The sequence below is a fragment of the Lepisosteus oculatus genome, chromosome 15 (genome assembly GCF_040954835.1).
Source record: "Lepisosteus oculatus isolate fLepOcu1 chromosome 15, fLepOcu1.hap2, whole genome shotgun sequence".
Classification (NCBI taxonomy): Eukaryota; Metazoa; Chordata; class Actinopteri; order Semionotiformes; family Lepisosteidae; genus Lepisosteus; species Lepisosteus oculatus.
The window spans coordinates 6,803,806-6,826,115 of NC_090710.1; the positions used below are offsets into that span (position 1 = coordinate 6,803,806).

General features: G+C 35.4%; 1 protein-coding gene across 1 annotated transcript in view; it reads right to left on the minus strand.

Moving 5' to 3' along the window:
- Positions 1-2,285: 2,285 nt before the first annotated feature.
- Positions 2,286-22,310, minus strand: part of hs6st3b (heparan sulfate 6-O-sulfotransferase 3b) — a 157,041-nt gene continuing 137,016 nt past the window's right edge. The window contains exon 2 of the mRNA XM_015363635.2: positions 2,286-8,192. Within this exon, the coding sequence (XP_015219121.1) occupies positions 7,493-8,192 (700 nt within the window). The 3' untranslated portion in view covers positions 2,286-7,492. The remainder of the gene's footprint in view (positions 8,193-22,310) is intronic.

Genomic DNA, 22,310 nt, shown 5'->3' on the forward strand with positions numbered 1-22,310 from the left:
CCCCTGGTTTGTCTTTGGCAATGTGTTTGATCTTTTTGAATACATGGCTTATGTCCCCACATACAATAGTCTTCATAGTCTTCTCAGTTCAAGAATGAAAACATTCAATTCTTTCAGCCAAAGCAAAACTTGTCACCTTTGATTTGAATCTGACTTTTCAAGTGTGAAAGTTCAAAACAGGGAACTGATGACAAGGATCCATCCATAAAGCATAAAAACTGTGCCCTAAGAAAACAGATGTAAATATGACAGCTAAGGCAGAATTGTAGACCTTTTGTAAAATATCATGTTATGTCAAAACAATTTTTAATTTTGTGGAAACTGGATATTCAGTGGTGTTCAACTACAATTTGCCTTGAATTAATTATAATCTTTTAATAAATATAAATGTTTTAGTGGAAAAATCACAATTTCTTAAAAAATTTAAAGGGAGATAGAAAAAAAAGGACACAGAAGATAAGAATTTATATGAACTTACAAAAGTTTACAAATAAGAGGAGACCAATTGGCCTATATAGCCCATTTCATAGTAGTTACAGTAAGTGATCCAAGGATTTCATCCAGCTGTTTCATGAAAGACGCTAGGGTTTTGGCTTCAACAACATGGATGGATAGCTTGTTCCATACTCCCTCAACCCTTTATGCAAAAAGCTATTCTTGGTTTTAAATATTCTTACTGTACATATAGTTTCAACTTGTGTCCTCTGGTTTGTGTTTCACTGTTCATTCTGTAGAAGTCCATTGGGTTACCGTCAAAGATTTTGAATACTTGTATCAAGACCCACATAGTCTTCTCTGTTCAAGACTAAAAAGTTCCTTCAGCCTGTCAGTATCACTTAAACCTTTAAGACCTGAAATGTATGTGGTTGCTCTTCTCTGGACTCTATTTCAGAGCAGCTACTGTATATCGTTTCCACAATAAAGTTTGGTGACCAAAATTAATAGCCTAAATGAGTTGTGCATTATACAATTTTAACATAACATTTTAGCACATCTATTGATTTCAATGCTATGCTCTTAAATATCCTAGCATTGTGTTTGCTTTTTAATAACTTCCCCACAATGTCTAGAACATGTCAATGTAAACATCAAAGTATTTTTGATAAATACCCTCTTCTGGTTTAGTGTTTTGTATTTTGTATTTATAGTTTACAATTTTTATTGCCTGCATGTAAAATTCTGAATATGTCTACATTAAACCACATAGATCCAATTGAAATATTATGTTAGGATCTGAAAGGAGACATGGTTGCCAATTGAAATGTCACCTGCACTGAAGAATAAGGAACAGTTACACAGGAAATATACTACCAATACATCTGAAAACTATTACAGTAATGTGCACTATACATTTATGCCTATATGCTTTAAAATGTTCTTTTTTATAAAAAAGCAAAAGAATAAGTTTCTATTTTTTCACATCTTCAGTAAAATTTAAAGAACTCCAGGCAGATAAAGAAGCTGCCTATCCTGTCTACAAAATGTGTAGGAAGGTGTTACAGACCAGTGATTCAATGTCTTGAATCATACAACAGTGGCTGCACTTTTAAAGGTATACACAATATTTCTTACAGCTTATTTATTTATTGGAGTGTGTCAGTTTTCTTCCTCTCTTTTTTTCATTATCTGAAGAAAGGGAAAACAGGGAGGTGAGTTGCTGACCAGTCAAAAGTGAATTTCCTTTTCTTATTGCTAAATAGTTATTTACTGTAGATTTAACAACTAAGAAGCATTTCTATTTTTTAACTTTTGGCACTTTTTGCCACATTTGGCACAACCACTGCAGATGACAGTAAGACATTAAAAATACTCTAACAATGAGTGGGGATAGAAAACATTATTCCTTCTGTATTTTTGTATTGTATTGTCTTTCCAAAGTCAGAAGTGTTGCTTCTATAATGATAGAGCTGGCAAGAATAGACACAGTCTGAACTACCTTACAGCATTAGAATATACTAAACTAAGGTTATGGTCCGTGATCAGCAAAGAGACAGCTACTACTACAATTACTACATGTTTTTAAGTTTACAATTAATTACAACTAGGAAAGACCTATTTGTTAATTACAAATAACAAGACCTGTAGATGCTTGCCTGTAGTGGCCATGCAAAGGTTTTAAAATCAATTTTACATTTTATTTCCTCAAACTGCCTGAGTATTTCTTATCAAATGTGAAGACAGGCTTATCACAATTTAAATCGATGCAAATTAAAAGAGACAGTCAGTCTATTTCTTTTAGTCATTTATTTCTAACTTTTTTAATAGTATTCAATCAGCATTTGCAGATCTAACAGAAATAAAGACACTGATAAAATTAGCAACGTCAAATGGCATCAAGACTCCCTTTTTTTACATTGCAATAATTTAAGTGGGAACATACAATTTTATACATTAAAACAGTACTTTAACAGCCAAAGACCATAGTCATTATTAATAACAGAACTATAGGCGTTTTTTCTGATTTTCCTCTTTTCATTCAAATGTCCTATTGCGCAAAGTAAGTATAATTGGTCCTTCGGATTGCAAAGTAGTGGTTTATACCTCAGAGACTCTACAGCCATGTTTTCGATAAGCAAAAGAGAAGTCTGTGATGGTGAGAATATTGAGCACTTGAGGAATGTGACATTTAGCATTTTAAATATTGCTCAATTTTAGCCAATTTATTTTTTGCGTGCATGCTAACAGTATAAACAGTGAATAGGCATTGAGATTTTTTTTTTTTACCACAGTAGGTAAAATTAAAATCTATGATGAAAATGGGCACATGATTAGTGAAAACTCCATAGTTACAAATTACCCCTGATCACAAAGTTACATTTACTTTTCCATAAAACTTTTTGTTCTTTACATATTCACTGTGCAGCTTTATTTACAGACACAAAAGGTAATTGGACACTCAGTTTCTTATATTTTAATTTATACAGAAACCGTGTTTGTAATATATGTTTATTAAATGTAAAATATCATAATAGGTGAGTTAAAAAAAAACCTTCAGATCAGGATTGTAAGTTATCGGAGGGTCTAGTGTCATCTCAATTTTGTTCAAACCTGAGCTCTCAGTTCAGTTCATAGATTGTGTAATTCTTTAATTAACCGCTTAAGTATAATACTTGTAAGTTGGCTCTGATTCTTTAGAAGTAACAGTACATTTAATTGAGTATTTTGAGTCATTAACTGTTAACTGTAAGAAAACCATAGGTAATAGCCTGTATATGTATAATTAATGGAAAAAGTAGGCTAATTGTTTAATTGAGTACTCAGGTTGGAAGAAAAATAAGCAGATACAAGGCCCACCAGGAGACTCCTACTGTACCATATATTCTCAAAATGATACTCTCTTGCAGGAGACACCAGATCTGCACTGATTAGTTGATATTCAAAATGAATTAACTCGAGATAGTGGAGCTCGTTTGAACTATTATAAACAATAATTCCATCACCCCTCAAAAACAATAATACAAGTGTGTGGCCAGTCACTGGATCACAGAGCTTTGTTTATATTTTTATTTCTGAATGATTTTGAATTATCTTTAATTATCACAGGTTATTGGAAATGTCAAAATTAGTTCACAGTATTCCACTAGATACATTCCTTTAGAAGTATTAAGGTTATTATTGTTTCTCTCCTGCTTAGTTTCAGGTAACATTTGTTTCTAGATGCCTTTGTTATAATTAATAAACAAACTATAGAAACATAGGTTTAAATAGGTCTGTGTGTAAAGTGTGAGTTTGATTAGATTCAGAACTTTGTTTTGCTACAGTTTTCCTGTGCTTCAAGGTATCTTTGCATACTGCATCAAGGCTCATTTATTCATAAAAGATATAGAATATACCATATAATGAATGATCCAATAGGACATTAAGATAAAATAATTAAGGAACAAGTAAAGGTTTATTCTATGCTGAAAAGATAAGAAATATAAGAAAAAAAGGTGTTGGGAAGAAGGCTCTACAGCCGAAACGTTGTGTCTCTTTTCTTTTCAGCATGGAATAAACCTTTATTCGTTATTTTGTAGCCTACGCATGCTCACCCAGCTACCTGCTGTACTTAAAATAAATCAATATTTATTTATTATTATTGTTATTGTTATTAATCATGTTTAAAGGCAAAATTAACAGAGATCATACAGGTACATTTTTTATCAAATGGTAGTTTTACAGGGTTTATATGGTCTTTTTATTAATTAAAGTTATAAGAGAACAACTTTATACAAGGCATCTCTTTTTCAGAGAGGATTTGTGTTCCATTTGTTCGTAAGCCCTTTCACAGGATGAAACATAGAACAGCTCAGGATGATACAGGCAACCTTGAATTGAAATATTTGCTGAGTTTGCTATTTTTTGGAATTCTACTTTATGTATTAGTACAACAAAAGCACAAAACAAAATAAAGGCTACATTTTGGTTGAAAATATTCCTTTAAAAAAAAATCAATTCAATAAGTAATATGTAAAGAATGTTTAAAATATTTTTTTGAGGGAATGTATAAATCACAATTAATTAACTTTGAGCTCTAGGATATATAGTATGCTGATACCCAGGGTGAATTCACTGTTAACAGGGTGAACCAAACCCAAGTTAAAATATTTCTTCAACCGTGAAAGTTTAGATACATTATTCATGCCAATAAATTCTTAAGAGTTTTACTTTAAAATAAACAGATTTTCTGTTGTTCTGACATGTCAACAAACTCAATAGATTAAAAATGCAACAATTTTTAAAATGTAAGATCTTTCTTTTTGAGATGTGAAAACCTGATGTCATCAGTTTTATACTGAATGGAATAAAACTCAGACTGATTTGCTTGACTGGGCAATCTTCCTTTGCTGTTTCGTATATGTCCTTGATTGACTTCATATTTTAATACAGACAGATGGTGGTTAAAAAAACAACAACTCCCAAGATGTTAGAAAATGTACAAGATTTTAAATTCTTAAAACTAACACATTATAAAGATTTGAAGGGGCTGGGTAATTAATGATTCTGATCAGGACTGTTGTTGCATTACAGTAAAGGATTCCTAAGTCTCATACCTGTACTGTTCATGATTTGACTTTATAATAGTGTTTATGACCAAGAAAAGCATACAAAAATCTTAAAGACAAACATATATGCAATCAAATTGTTACAGTAGCTCCTTGATATCATCTATTTGGGAAAACCCCTAGTGGCCTTTTATTGAAAGTACCTTCTTATCTAAATACAGAGTATAATTTATTATGATAGACGACATTTGTGTTCTGTGGAATTGTGCAGGGTCTGAATAAAGCAAACACAGTGGGCAGCATTACGTTTCATGATATACTCAGCATGGTGATGTAGTAGAAACAATTAGACAGCTGTAAGCCCTGGAACAAAATACATACTGTTTGTATATTTTCTCAGGCACTGGACACCATTGGATTTCCAAAATTAGCATGAACTTCATCTTTTGTTCTGATTCTGATTCCAGATCTTTACTCTTAACTGGATTTCTTATAAGCATCTGCAGATGCAGACTGTATTTGACCCCTTGCGGATGGCATTTCATGAAGAGAGTTTTCTAGTTCACTGAATACGTTTCATTTCGGGGAGGTGGGGGCAGGGGTTTGTGAGCACATTTGTACACATGCTTGGGGAGCATCCAGAAATGGTTGAATTCCTATTTGTCCATTGTTCCAAATGTAAGGGTAATTTCTGCTTACATTAAGCAATCTTGCTGATAATGTCTCCACTCTGTGCATTTTAAAGGGGGATCAATAGAGCTGCCTCACTGCTGTTACAGTATGACTCTGGCACAGTGTTGGTGACCTCTGCGTCCCCTTTCCTGGCAGAGTTGGATCCTCGTGTATCTTTAAATTCTGCCTGCTAGGATCTGTGGTGTTAGTGAGGGAGCAGGTGAAGGCTTGCTGTACAGCTGCTGACACAGTTAAAGCCTTGCTGCACAAGTGTTTCCATTGCAGCTGTAGAAACTGGGATTCATTCTAAACGTATGGAGACAGCCATCTGTTGTATGTGACATTTTGGGGATAACTGGAAATTGGGGATGTCCTTGTCAAAAATAGGCATTGTGACATGTGAAGAAAAATCCTTGTATAATGCATACTGTATACTGTACAGGTACAGCAATCACTTCTCAACACCCTTTTATGGTAATAATAGAAAGTGGCAGGGGTTATACTCAGATTATAAAACCTTCCTTAGGATGACTGAATTCAGAGCACAAAAGGATGTACTTTGTGGGTATCTTCTTGGGTGTTGTGTGGAAAATTGCTTTTTTGTAACAAATTTAATCAAATTTCTAACCTTTGCTGAACAACACTGTGACTTCATGAATTTCCTACGAGCTGTTTGACCATTTTTTAGGATCACTGGATCCTTGTTGGTTGTGACATTATTTATGTGGAACTTTTGACTTTTAAGATCCGTATTGCCAGTGGGAGGACTGTGGAGGATTGGAGTGCTGCTACTGACACAGGGGCTTCCATCATACTGTAGCTGTTTGACCATATTTTAGAGGTCCTCAGCTAGAAACATACAGTACAGTACAGAGGGGTTCCTATGAGGGAGGCTGGCGTGAGGTGGTTATTTTTTTTTTTGGGGGGGAGGGAGGGGAATTAAAAAAAAGTTAAAAAACAGCAAATACGAGGGCTCTTTTCAATTCCAAAACATTTATTCATAACTTATCATGGAACTACTTACACCACCTAATTATGTTTTTGTTTAAGGATATTACAGAACATTACTATCTTAGTTTGGCTAAATATAATTTTCTCCTTGTGTACGTATTTTTTTACACTCTCTAGATGTCACTTGTCTTAACATTTTCTTTCCTATTATATCATAAAGTAAGAAAATGTGTATTCTTGTTTTGAAAAACATGATTTTCAAGGGCTGCAGTAGAGATACTGTGTTAAAGGATGCAAGGGAACTATGGTATCATCTGCCATAGTACTGTACTGCTGATCCAATCATCTTTAATCTACAAAAAACTTTAAAGGCAAATTGTATTTATCAGCAATACTACGTGTGTGACATCACACTCATTCATACAGTAATTACACTTCTTAAATGCACTGAAGTCACATACACAGATTTTTTTAAATTAAATATTGAGCTAGTGCTATGCTGTCAAAGGAATTGCTCACATGCTGATCTATCTTCACCCAGAGTCCTTGAATCTCTAACAATGATAATCCGTACCCTCTGCTGGAACTTGGTAAATTTGCTTTTAAGCTTCATTTACTGTACTCTCCACACGCAGTCCCCACAATATACATATTAAGTACTGTAAATAATCACAATAGAAAGCATGGGGAAGGATTAAGAAGAAAATAAATACATCCATTTTAAAGTTTAAGACAGCAAAAGAGCACTCCAAGGCAGGGTAAGCTGTGTGGCTCACAGACTTGGCAGTTTTATTATTTATATCTCAAATGATGAAACTCAGTAAAATGTCACACTTAAACTAAAAAAAAACTCTAATCCAATCAAGTTTTTTAGGTAAATTCCATCACCACCTAGCTACTTGACTGGTGTAGTCCTCTGTGGTGACCTCTTCCTCCCGCTGCCTTGAAAGGTATGCTTTCTGTTCCCGGAGCAGTCGGCGTTCCTCTCTCCTTTTCTGCCTCTCCTCCTGGTGCTCCCGCTGCCGGGTGAACTGGAAGCGCTGCAGGAAAAGGTCCTTGGCATACTCGTACAGCTGCATGTCCAGGAAGTTCAGCTCCTCTATGCGTCTCCGTGTGGCCTCACTGATATCGACGTTGGCGGCCCGGGTGCTGTTGATCTGCGTGAAGGGCGAGATGAACTGCAGGTTGAATGTCCTCTCGAAGAGGTACTGCGTCTTGCGCTGGTACTCCGTCAGCCCAAAGAAGGCCATGTTTTTGAGGTTGTTTTTGGCGCTACGCAGCAGAATGTCATTCCGCTCGCTCTCGTTCATGGACGAGAGGTTGTAGCACCCCACCAGGCTGAGGTCTGCCAGCATGCGAACCTGTCGGTTGTTGGCTAGGTTGTAGGCACAATCCATGAATTCCAGCAGCGTCACTCCAGACCAGTCATCCCCTATGTAGCAGGTGGGCAGCTCATCCTGTGTGGGGGACCTTCCATCACACATGTGCAGAGAAGTCTTCCACGTAGCCCCTCTCTGGACATGCTTCCATTCACTTAAGTATCGGGATACTGGGTCTCTCAGCATAGTGATGTAGTAGAAGTTCCTAAAAAAAATAAGTGGACAGCTGTAAGCCTTTAATATTAGACCTGAAACATTTGGATTTTTTTTATTTCTTTTACAGTTTACTAATAAACACTTCTTTTTTGCATTTCATAAAATAACCCTCCATTAGAGCAGGACCTGGAACATCTCTGACTGCTCCTGAACAGCATTAGGAAATGAACATGAAAAAATGTAACACAGTATATTCTGTTTTTTTAACACATTGTAGCATATTTGGAATTATACATACATAAATGCACCTGAAACACAGCAGGTTAAAGCTTGGAAGGAATTCAGACAAACCTGAATGCCAACTCTAAATGTCTTAATAGCCAATTTCCTGATGCACGAATAACTGTCACTGATATACATTATTTTTTATTCTTTTCTGTCCTGTCTAGTTGTTTATTCTACCTATATATTAATCATTTTCTCTTCTATCTGACTTCTGAAGCAGGTTACATTTTATCCATCCATTTGTTAAATACTCTATCAAGATGAGGCAGATAGGATTCCAGGTCCATTGCAGAGCACACACAGATACAAACACTGACAAACACACTCACAATCAGGGGTAATTTTCCTAGAATCCAATGAACGTATGTCTTTGGACTGTTGGAGGAAACCGGAGCACCCAGAGGAAACCCACTTGAAAATGTGGAAAACATAAAAACTCTACATAAATAGTACCCTAAGGTCTGGAACTGAAACCAGGGCCCCAGTGCTATGAGGCAGACTTGCAAACCACTGTGCCACTGTCACCTGGGTCCTGATATATATTTTTTTTAATTTTGGTGCTTCCTGGGGTTCTCTGACATTTCACAGAATATTTCACTTGTTTCCATTACAACTACTGTCCTACAAACAATTTCACCTCCTGAGGCTGGCAACTTTCAGGAGAAGTGTGAAAACAGTTTATTTCAGCAACATAATATGAAAAGTGTCATGGGCTCACTGTGGGAACTCCTTGGTCTGATCTTGATAAATATTTAATGCAAAAGTAATTCAAAAATATCAGGAGCATGAGGGAAAAAACATCACATGCAGGTGAATTTTTACACTCTTGAGGAAGTGTCTCTTTACATTTTGTATTTGTGATCCTGCAGCATACTGTACATTATCTTCACAAAGACAGAGACAAGGTTTCAACCCCATTTTCACAAGCAAACATTGGCTTCCAGAGAAAATAATTTATAAATAGAATGATGGTGGTCATTATTTTCTTCACCACATAAATCACTTTCAGTCAGATGCAAAGAGTAAAAGAGTGAGATACTGAAAACTAATCCATATATTTTTGGGATGTTAGGCATGACTGATTTTTCATTCTTTTACTTTTGAATGGCTATATAATGAAAGTCTGCTGCTTTGCAAAACTCTTAGACATCTTCTTTACAATTAGGAATTACTGTACTACAGTACAGTATGTATGTAATGAATATCAACAACAGTTATCATTTAAGCTCATCTTTTAACAATGTCAATCAGGTCATAATTGACTAAACTGGGCCAGTTTTAGAGCTTTGTCTGGGTCTGTTTGATGCTGCTGTTTTCTAGAGATCTAGAAGCTGCAGACATACCCCCAAGACAATGACTGAATTCCTCTAGTGTTCTCTACTATTACAACAACTTCAATAGTTACTGATACAGCTTAGTTTGAGTGAATAGAAATTCTATTAGCTTGTATTCGCTCAGCGTCCTACCAGCTAAAATGCTTATCATCAATTTCCCTTCGTGATCAATAAAGTCTTATCTATCTATCTTGAAACCATTTATTAACCAAGACATTTATCTTTAATTCAAAGAAATTAAAATAAAAACACATTGGTAAATGTACTGGATTTGCTACTCATGTATAATTAACTTTCAATGAAAACTAATTGGTTCATTTACTGGTATTCCTCATAATTAAGATCATTTGCTTATATCCACTAAGCTAAAAGGCTGATTTTCATATAATAAAACACATATTTCTCAAGAATAACTGTTATCTTAAAACAAAATGGCTAAACATTTCTGTAGGAGGCCATGATAGAGGTTACGCATAGTTAATATGATTTTTATAGACAGGAACACAAAACTAAATAATGAAAAGCACTCAGTGGGTGCTTGCTTAAAAATGAACTGTCATTGGTTTTCAGTCCATCAGGCTTTATTCTAACTATGACCTTAACAGTTTAATTAAAGTAATTATTTGAATAAGAAGTCAGGTTTCGTGTTTATAAGTGTTAATCAGCAACTAATTAAAAGTATCTCCAAAGCATGAGTGCCAAATTTAATCCCATGAAAGGAGTATTCTGTTATTTTTTCAAACCTGAGTAGTCAATTCAAGTAATTATTTTCTTTGTCACATATGGGATTTTTCTTAAGGTCTATGCTCATTACTCAAAATGAGCACTTCAGTAAAGTAAAGATTTTAGTAAAGATTTTAGTTCACTTATAAAATACAACAGTTAAAGCACCAATACAGTATATTCAAGAGCTGTGAACAAACAGTTCAAACTAAGTGAAGGGTTAAGTTAATGATTGTGTAATTGATGGTCTCAGCTAGAACAAAAACCAACAGGCTCACCAGCACCAGAACCACTGCCTAAAACCCTGGAATGTACTGTATCTGATTGTTCTTTTCTGGACAGATTCAAGAGAAGCAATACTGTATCTTTTCTATAATGAAACACCATAAATATTTTTCAACATAATGAACAGACAATTAATATTATTTTCTATATACGATATCTATATTTTGCACTGCATTTGTACACAACATGAAAGTGTTTGACAGTGTAGTGACAATCAGGAGTTACAATGTACTGTATACATCAGTAATTTACTCAAAGCCTCCACTCTCTGTTATCATAACTGACTTTTCTTAATATAGGATCAAGTAATAGGTTTATTCCATGCTGAAAAAAAGAAGAGAGAAAAAACACAACGTTTCGGCCATGGAGCCTTCTTCAGGTGTAGCTTAGTTTGAGTGAGATAAAACCATCTGTATCAGCAATCTTTTTATTAAGATTGAGTAGAATCTTTAAAAATGTCAACTCAAGGAAAACTGTGCATGACCAGTCAATACAAAAATGTTATACTAGCTATTCCAGCACATGTACTGTGCATACTGTATTTAACTTGCCCATTGCCAGGTGCCTCTCATCATTGACATAATTTGACAGCTTCAGTATTATAATCCCTTGTAGGCGGTCAAGAATGTTTCATAAGTAACAATGGATTTCTGAAAAACTCTGAAGAATTCATCAAGAACTGTAATTTACATTTAGAATTCAGGAAATACATGATGATAAAATTAGAATGACAACCACATTATGCCCTTCCAAAGAAGCAAATGATGAAACCCATAAACTCTTGCATATTTTAAAGAGTTCTAAATTAATCTAGCCAATCAATTACTGCTCCCATCCAGGAGTAAAATCACTGTATGCCACAATATACCTTAATGCTAATTAACTTTCCGCTAAAGTGCAAATTCCCCAATGGCAGCATTTATGTATATTTATAATGTACACTATGCGACTCCTTCTTAACATATTACCCCCGTTTAAGAAGAGCTTGTTCTCAAAAGCACAGTAACAATCTTTAATCCTCAGAATTTATACATAAGCAAAGTAGAATAGTTCTGCACTCAGTACATCAAAAGGGAGCTGGACATTGAGCTCGGCTCCAATGTGACCTATAAGATACTCCTCAATATGCTGCCCTCTGGTTAGCTGCACTCCAATGAATCACATTAAAGCAGGGAAAACTGCTAAGCAAAGACTTGATTATACATTAGTAACAAGGTGAAATGAGTGATACAAATGATAATAAAACAAACATTATTTAATTAATCAAATTTTAAATCAGGTATTAATATTTGATTAAATCATTTTTATTTCAGGAAAAATGAACATTGGAGATCCATTACTGTTTTCATGAACATTTTGCGATTCAAAGGTGTCCATGAAATACATTAGGTAGAATTTATAATGACCACTGTGGCTCACTCTGAGAAGGAGTACTCTAAGGGGATCTGAAAATCAATGGGACTAAGCAAAACAGGCACACAAATGTAGTTGTAAGGCACAATAAAACAGTGCAATGTTCTTTATTTAAAGTGCAAGGAAAACAAACCATCTAATTGGTCAGGTGACTGAGGATTGCAAGTGATTTCACAAAGCTTTCTGGGGAAGGAGCTTCAACAAACATATGCCATCTTGTCTCCACCTATTGCAGTCTTACACCATTTAAAAACTGTTAGGTCCTTTTGAAACCTTCATAGGCTTTGTTTTTAGATAACACTAATCATTGCTACAGTACTGTACATGTGTGTACGACAAGGATCACTCAAAAGTGCAATATCTCGGTTCCAGCTTTGATTGGTCAATGGATAAAGTAAGTCTTCTCAATGAAAGGACATGGTTAGAATTCTTGCTTTCATTTTTATGTAATGACAAAAAGGAAACTAAAAACAGAAAAAAAACAAAAATTCCCCATAGAGGAATACACCCTACCAATAAGTCAGGAAACGTCCTTCCTTAATACCTTCTCAATCCTTTGCATCCAGTAGGTAGAGGTGCTTTTCCACCTTGCAGTCTTTTTTCTCAGGTACAGTATGTAGCTTACTGACAAAAGGTACAATTACAAGCACACTGCTCTAATTGTAAACTTGTGCTTCCCAGACCTTTTGCATTCTCTCTTCTCTTCTGTATTCTTTACGTTTTTGCAGTAAACACTTTTCCAACCAAAAGTCCAGTAATACTTTGCATTTGTATAAAGCCGAACGTAAAAATTCTATAAACGAATTAAATGATAAATTAATGAAATTATAACTCCATTTTTTTAAACGTTAGGTATTCTTAATGAAATGTAGTGCTTGAGCCTGTACTGTGAAATGCATTCTTCACTATTTTTACAGAGCAGCACAAAAGGCACGCTAAAATTTACCTTCACTAAATAGTTACTAGATATACTGTAAGTAATTTACCTTTTGAATGTTAAATAACCAGAATTCCTCCTACAGTTAATACTGTACATCCATGCCACCAATACAAAAGACATTGGCTTCAATCTTCAGGTGATAACATGAAAAAGGTTCAACAGCTGAAACATTGCGGGGTTTTTTTTATTTTCAGTGTGTAATTAATCTCTGCTTCTTCATTTGCAGCTCTCATGTTTGACGCAGCACCCTGTTCTAGACCCTTTACAGTACTGTAAGTGCATTTTTTATGTGATTTTGGTAAACACCATCTCAAAACCCGATAGGACATTAAACTGGAAATAAAGAAATGAACCGTTCTAAAAAACGACACGTTCAGCCAGCCACTAGGCCATTGTCTGCATTTTCATCAATCCTCAAATATATTCCTTTAATTGCAAAAGCTCCAAAATTCATTCAGCCTAAGAACCCAGATGAACTTGGAGTGTGCCGCTTCATTTAATTGAAAATTGGAATGAGCGTCAGAGCTTAAAGATTGATTAAACCTTATGGTTCGATTTATTAAATGACACCCTCTCCATCTGAAAAATTAAAATTGCATTGCCTGTGTAAGGGACATATTAAGGAATTTCTGACTTTTCAGGGTAAGTAATAAATCTCTTACTTGCATTTATAATTTACAACTGTCATAAACTGGCAGAATCTGCAAAAAGTGACTAAAATGATACACTGATTCAGGAGCACACAGATCTCTATAATGAAATATTAGTTTGGTGTGGACAAATGGGTTTTCCTCATATATTTAACCCAGTTCAATACAACATATCACCTGTAACTCTCTATTCTAAACTCTTTTGAAGATCATTACATGTAAAGTAAAGATATTTGAAAAACCTCTTTAATCAGTCTGCGCACAGCAGCAGGTGATTGATCTAATCAAATAATTCTTTATTAATTCATTATATCATAACCCCTGTTGCACACATATTGATATCCCCAAGAAAATGAGGTGATTAGTATTATAACTGCTATTAATAATTATTTTATTTCATATGGTGTCTTTTGTGTCAGGACATCTCAAAATACTGCACCGACTCTCTCGTTAATAAGAATTTGTAATTAATCATCTGTATGTACATCATTGTAAGACAAACTTATAGAAGCATAAGTGAAATGTCAGGTTTAATTTTTCGCAGTTCAACAAAATTTCTTCTTGCTGACAGAAAATTATCTTTTTCAAAAGACTGGGGAAAGCTATCCCTGATGTTTCCTAATTTTCATTAATTTCTTTGCGCATCCTTTGTTCTATCTTTTCTTCTCTTATCTGTTGTGCTGTATAATCTTTCGGTATAATTTACATTTGCAGCAAGGCTTACAGTTTAGAAATCAATCAAATAAGATCTGACCAAGGAAACATACCTTTTCAAGGAAATATAACAATGCAATACGAATCTATATAACAATTTTGGAATTGTGTGTCTTTTATACTGTAATCTTTCTGTGTAGGAGTCCTACTGTAAATTGCTTTTGAACACACACCATTACCAGTACAGTAATGGAACATTAAATGAAAGGATGTCTCCTTGACCTCAAAATGGGTATAATGGAATTGTATATCATAGAGACAGAAAACTCTAAATTCTGAATGTACTGTAGCTGTAAACGTAAATCAATCAACAAACAATTTGACTTTACCGGAGTATAAATATATCTGTCCTTGATTACAAAATGGCCATTATTGTCCAACAGTCTGTGTAAAAAGACTCATGTCTTGCTAAATTAAACAGATGTGTCAGTCATTAACCATACTGTATTTGTAACATCTCTTGAACAAAATACATGTTCAATCTTTGAATGCTTTCATGGCCCATGCTTTGTTTTGAAACACCGTGTTATTGAACAGAATTTTTAGGTGAAGGTCAAATTCTAATCTCACTTACACTTCTCTGCAAATAAAATAATCCTGGCTGAACATGGTTCTACACACATCTTTTCTAGTACTCTGCATTTTGCTTTGCATTGCTGGGACCTTATGGGACCTTTCATTATGTTCATCAAGTTGTTTTCTTACCACTTTATCCCTCCACTGCAAACAAGTAGCTCTGTGCCCACCATTCTGTCTTTATTTTTTCCTTTTAGGTCTCCTGATGTCAAGAAGCCTTTCATAAATTCCAAGCAACTGTGACAGCTGTCCCTATGGCAGTTCCCCACCCCCCACTTCCCTCTCCTCTTCCTGCTCTTGCCCGCTATGTTTTCCTTTCTTCCCCCTTCTCTCTCCATTTCTCATTGAACGTCCTATACTGTGTCTAAAGTCCCACTCTTTATCTGTTGTTTTGTCTCTCCCTTTCTCCCCAGTCCTTTTTTTCTCTGTCCACTGCAGGAGTTCCCAATCGCTGACTCCAGCACCGCCCTCCAGGAGCGAGCACACAGCATCATCTGCACTGGAGCTGGACTTCCTCATTTATCCCCACACTGTTCCTAGCCCTTGGCCCTAAGTAGCTACAGCAATCAGTTCCCCCCTCCTCTCATTTACCTTTTTTTGGTTATCCTCCAACTGGTCGGTGTCGGCCCCCTTTCCCTTCCCAGTTCTTCCAGCCACATACAGTACATACCTGATTCCTTCTGTTTCTGGAGTTCAGCTTGGAATACATTCTTACCCAATATATCTAACGAACAATCGGCACATCTTTTCCACTCTCCATGTCAGGCTATTTTTCTGGGCCACCACAGCATTTTCTGTCTCATTTGCCAGTGCTGCTCCCTGCTATCTACAGTTCTCTTCCTGATTTTGTGTTTCTGAAAATACTCTTCTGCTGCACACCACTGAGTTCCAGTCTCCCATAAACTGCACATATTTAATCAGCATCTACAGTAAGAAACCTTCAAAGTTCAAACTCTTAATAGTTTCAGCAGCATAGGCTTATTGTAGCACAGTGCTACAAAATAACTTTACCATAATTTTATACAATCATTCTAACACTGAAGTATTGTATAACACGTGAGCTTTCTGGGACTTTCAGGGTAAGCAGAGGAAAGTTTTTCAAAAACTTAAATTTATAGGGTAAGCAAAACTGATTTTTTCAGTCACTCAATACAATAAGTATGAGAATTATGCATTAAGGGTGTGAAAAAATGGAAAGAATTGGCAAATAAAGGTTGTTCAATTTAAAAGTAGGAAATCTGAAACCCAAAGAAAAGTAATTACTGAGAACAGGTGAACAGAAACGTGGCAGTTTCATATGACATGTTGGTATTTATAACTGGGATAATGGCACTTGAGAGATGCTGTTTGCTGTTTTTGTGCCTGGGAAACGCTGCCGTCTTGAGGATGGATGGACCATAGGGTGATGAAGTGGATCTAAATAATTGTTTTAAGCACCTGTCAACCCTTTAAGTATAGACTAAGTGCTTCAGCTTATATTACTAACGAATATCACAAATAAAGGGCGGTTAAAGATTTTCAAGAGCCCCAGGTTGCAACTCTGCTCATTTACTGCTTCAGCAAGCAGTGCTCCCTGTGACTCAAAGATTAAAGAGCTAAAAAACAATAAGCAGTGAATAAGTCAATGAAAAATAAACAATTGGGTAATCAGGTGTTACTCTTTAATAGCAACATTGTTGGTTTTTACCATTAAAGATGCCTCTCCACGGTTTGATTATCTGAGGAGCTCTGTAGTCATAAGCAGGAGTTACTGAATACTAAAAAAGAACATTAACAGCAAAACATGCTACCAACTGTTAATATAGGGCACAATTGCATATGAAGAGATCAGAATTAATCAATGGATGGACTTTGAGAAAAAGGAAGTGTCACAGCAATCACTGATTTCTTCAAAATGCATTTGACAACCATTCTAAGCACCATTTCTGAATTTTAGAGTAACAGATTTTGTTCCTTCTGTAAAATAAATGTTTTCTAGGGTGGTGATATGGAGAAATGGTTAAGGATCTGGATGCTTTGAGTAGTGGCTGGTGGATTCTTGTCCAAATCTTCCCCTGTACCCTTGAGCAGAGTACTTTATGTAACCTGCTCTGCAAAGCTGCTATAAATGAATACCAGAATTTGTATATGAAAAGGGAATGAGATGTCAAAATGTAAAGTTTTGCCAAATTAATGATAACGTTTCTTTATCGCCTGACGGAACAAAACATCAAAGTGTGAAATTTAGAATTGTTTGCTTTAAAAGTGTTACAAGTTTTCCAGTTCCTTTAACTGTTCACCATATTACATAGAGCACTCTTGGTCACATAACTAAAAGCAGAAGGTAAAGCTTTCAAAAAGCCATAAAAGTATTCAGTCAAAGGATACAGGTTTGTTCTAAGATGGTAAAGATATCACCAAAAGGCATGTTTATGAATCGCAGGTACAGTCATGAGCAAATGTTTGCACTTCCTCTGCAGTGTTGTAAAAATCTTTACACTTTTCAAAAAATTAAATGATGGTTTACTGTAACTGAGCAGTTTTTCCATTCCTTTACATTTTATCATAGACTCTTCACTGGAGTTTAAACAGACACTGTAACATAATGTTCCGACTAGGTCCCACTTCTACCTTATCAAAATCTCATGGGGTTTACGAAATCACTGGCTGGCAGCAGAAACTCTGGATAATTAATGGGTAGCTTTGTTGCTAGGATATTGAAGTTCCACAGAGGGATCTTAATGTCTTGCTGTTTTTCAGTGTAAATCTCTGAATGAAAAATGACTATACAGGGGTAAGTGTCCAGCATGTTATAAACATACTCTTTCACTCTGTGAAATTGCGCTGCCTAGACTGTAAGTGGTGATTAGCACCCTGCTGGCTACAGCTGTAGTCAAGCTCTTTTCCTTGAGTAGGCGGATATATAGACACTACTTCATTAGCCTATCTTTAGGACATAAACACATGCTGTAAGTGTTACAAATACATTCAAACATCTAAAGGTCAGGCATGAGTACTTTTGGTGTCAGAACATATTACTTTCAAAGCTTTTAGGGAAATGCATCAGAGCACTGCTTTTTCAAGATGCTTTCAAGCTCACAACCCTTTTTCCAAGCATAAGAGATACTTTGGCAAATATATTTTGTGACATACAGTAGCAGAAAGTAACCAATTCCAAAATAACTGTTTTTGGATGATTATTATATCTTAAGATGATATTGCAACAGGAATTGGCTTTTCTAAAACATAAAAACTTTAATCATGTCTATCCAACCATCCATTGTCTATCTGCTCTATCCAATACAGGAACACGGGTGAGCTGGAACCTATCCCGGCAAGAAACGGGCGCAAGGTAGGATACACCCTGGATGTGATGCCAGTCCATCACAGGGCACACACACACACAGACAAAAATTCAGATACGCACACTCACACTAGGGGCAGTTTTCACAGAAACCAATTAGCCTACCAGTATTTAAAATTAGCCTACCAGCACTTTGGACATGGGGAGGGTGGGCTAAAAACTTCATGCTGATTACACCCCAGACAGTGCTGTGAGACAATTCTAACCACTGTGCCACTGTGTCACCCTAAACTTGAACAATTAACTGAAAATAAAAATCAGTTACTGTTGTTTTTAGAAGCGTAAACTAGTAGTATGGCACTTGCCACTGCTTCCTCAAACATTTTAGGTCCTGGGCTGATTCAAATTCTAGGCATCTTCTGTGTGGAGTTTACACGTTCTTCATAAGTCTGCATGAGTTTTCTCTGGGTGCTCCAGTTTCCTCCCATCTCCCAAAGACATGGTGTTTCTAAAATGTCCTGTTTGTGTCAAGAAATAAAGTGACATCCTCCCCAGGGTGCAGCCTTGATTTGTGTCTTACTGTATGCTCTTGCTGTGAAGCTTATCAGGATTAAGAAGCTTTCTTGTAACTAATGTACAGTATGTCTTTCGGAATACTCTAGATTGTACTTGAGAGGGGAATCTCATAATCAGAAATCAAAGCTTTATGATTCGAACTCTTAGTGTACTTAATAAGGTGCCTACTGTAACATGTTGGGTGGTAATTTAAAACAAAATATAAAAAAGTATTTAACTCAAACTCCAGCAGAATGTTGCTTTATCACAGATTGATAATGACTGTAAGACCATATTGCCTCACTGTAGGTTGCAGAAATCTAATTCCAGGACCAGCAGCAAAACTCATTTGGAGTCTGGTTTGAAAACTGTGTTCATAATTAAATTTAGGTAGATTATCTAAAAGCAACAACAGTACAGCATAGTTACTGTAGCAAAAACAGGGATTCAACATGATTTATTGTGTTTAAATTAATACTGGATGTTTTAATGAATATGCTACCATTCCAAAATACATTCTTATAACCTTAATGTAAATCTTTCCAGAACCTAATATTCTTTGATTATATAAACCCTAGTCTGTTTAAAAATATCATGGACATTTTAAAAATTGATTATACCAACCCTTTTCAACAAAGGGTGAAATGTATACATATTTACACATTTGAAGCTGATTCCCTGGCTTGTTTCAAAATATGGCTGGATGAGATCCTGGGATAAAAGAGCTACAAGAAACCAAACAAGACAGGTGGGCTGAATAGTGTCCTCTCACTTTCACATTTCTTAGGTTCTCATCTTCTTAAAGATGAGGGCTATTTCACATTTTAATTCACTTTGAAGGTTGTGCTGGGAAATCATTGTGAAGATATCATCTCATCTTAAAATCATTAAGAATTTATGAAAAATTACTATGAGAAAAAAAACCACTTCAAAATCTATAGCGTAGTTAGAGACATAACTCTTATGAAGCAAAGTTCTTTAGAAATTGTCTGTCTATTAAATATTTTGGTAGTGCCTTAGGGAGAATATTCTTCTTATAAGAATATGTCAAAGCCAACTGTTCCTATTTTGCCTGAGCATGACCTTATTCATAAATTATTGCACAATTATAAAACATCAGAACAGGTGCTATAATTTCTGTGATTATACAGCACGCTCGAGATTGTAGTGTGTATGAGAAGTAATTAATTTCCTTGTCTTATACCACAACCTCAGTGACTCTCTCTAAACACTATTGGAAAGACAGGTAAATAGAAGAAAATAGTACTGTAGATTTCAAGGACAAGAAAGAATGTTGCATGACAGCACAAAGGAAGAAGAAATATTGTATTGACCTGCAGAATCCCTGTTTTGCCAGGGAAGGAATTCACGTGAAGAAGCAACAAAGAGCAATTTATCTAAACTGACATGAGTAGAACAACTAGCTGTGTTCTAATTGTTAGTAATTAACCTAAATGGCAGAACTCACTGGCTACAAAAGTAGGATCAGTCCCATTTCTACTTAATTGCACACGCACTGAAGGAAAACGGTAGATTTAATCCATGAAATGAATTATAAAGGTTATAGACTTGTCCACATCTAACTCAACTATATTACAAGTCCTGGATCTTCCTGAGGTCCTAACATAATATATGAAAAAGGACTGATACAGAGGATAGGTGAATCATCAAAAATAAGTTGCACTGCAAAAAAATAATTATTGTTCCTTATCCAGCAAGCAGTAACAGTGCTTATGAATATATAGTTCTGCCTCTGACATTGCATACAAAATGTTATATAAAAAAATGTTAAACAAAATGTTGAATAAAGAAAGCAAATGAAAATATAATCTAGTTAGAAAAATCTAAGTATAAAAAAATCTGAAAACGGAAGTTCAGGAGGATGTTCAGGTTATAATGTCATGCACTTTCTCTCTCCTACGTACCTCTCTCGCATCCCACCTATCTATTGTACACCTATTCAACAGTTTCCTGGCTCTTTCCTCACAATAGTGAGGGGGGTTAATGCAGCCTTATCCCTGTCCCTAGGTTGCCATTGCCATCAGCTAGACGAGTCACATCAATTACTCTCTCCACATCTGGCCCCTCTATTGCATCCATTAAAATCTATCCTAATTACTAATTCTGTATTTGTCATGGATGTTCAAAAGATCTTCTGCAAGAATTTATATCCATAAACATAGCACGTATCTGAAGACAGGGTGTGCTGAAGAAGAGATGGGCTTTCTCCACCACCGAAAATCTTTCTATGGCAATAACGATGGGGATTATACCTGAATGACATGGGCACCAGGCGTCAGCATTTAGGATCTACAATGTACAGAGAAATTAAAGTAAAATAGAAAGGATGAGGATCCAAACAAAATCTGTAAGGAACGGGGAATAGAGTTAAAAAAAGAACCCAAGGGAAAAACAAAATTTCAACAGACCATCAAAAAAGAGCTTATGCCTAAATGCCAGGAACAAAATGTGAGAGATTGATTCTACTGCATTAGCATGCTGTTATGATGTAACTGGAATCACAGGGATGTGGCTAATGTAGAATGATGCAGAAGAATTCAACATTATTGGACACCCAGAGGTCCAGAGAGACAAGAAATATGGAAGAGGTGACGGTATAGCACAAAGCATTACAAAGAGCTGTCGCGCACAAGAATGTTACCTAGACAAATCAAGGGTCTCAAGGCTTTCAACCACATGAATTCAGATATCATTTTTCATACAGTACGTTCTTCTATAATGAAACCAGGAATACATTTGTAAAACAAGAAGTGGCTGTAATGGAAGATGTGAACAATTCTAACAGTTTGTAAAATAAAACATCAGGAGCTGAAACTGAAATAGTAGACATGAATAACAATTGCTTTCTTACTCAATATTGATCTAGTTTTTTCAAACAATAAAGATAGAGTAAGTCAAGCATAGGTGAGAAAACCATTAGGGAACTGTGATCATAACATGGTTCATTTTTAAGTTTATTTGAGCAGGTGGAGTCCAAAACTAATACAGTATGTATTGTTTCAGGAATGCAGCTTATGAAGGAATGAGACAGAATTGTAACCCAAAAAGTTTAATAAGAAACATTAAACATTTAATAAGAAAAATATTAAGAAAGATTTCTATAAAATATTTAAAAGAACCAGAATCCAATTAAAGAAGATGAGTACTCTTATTGTAAGTGATAATTGTTAATTGTAAGTACAGGCAGATAAGGATATTAGAAAGTCCAAGAGAGACATAAAAGCATATTGAAATAATGGATACATTATTTTTTCAGTATTATAAAAGAAAAAAAAATAAACTATGAAGTAACAAGTCTCAAAAATAATAGGAAATCTTTAGACATTGAAAGGGAAATGTCAATTTTTTATTCTTCTATTTGGTAAGTGACTGAGGATAAGCAAGCCAA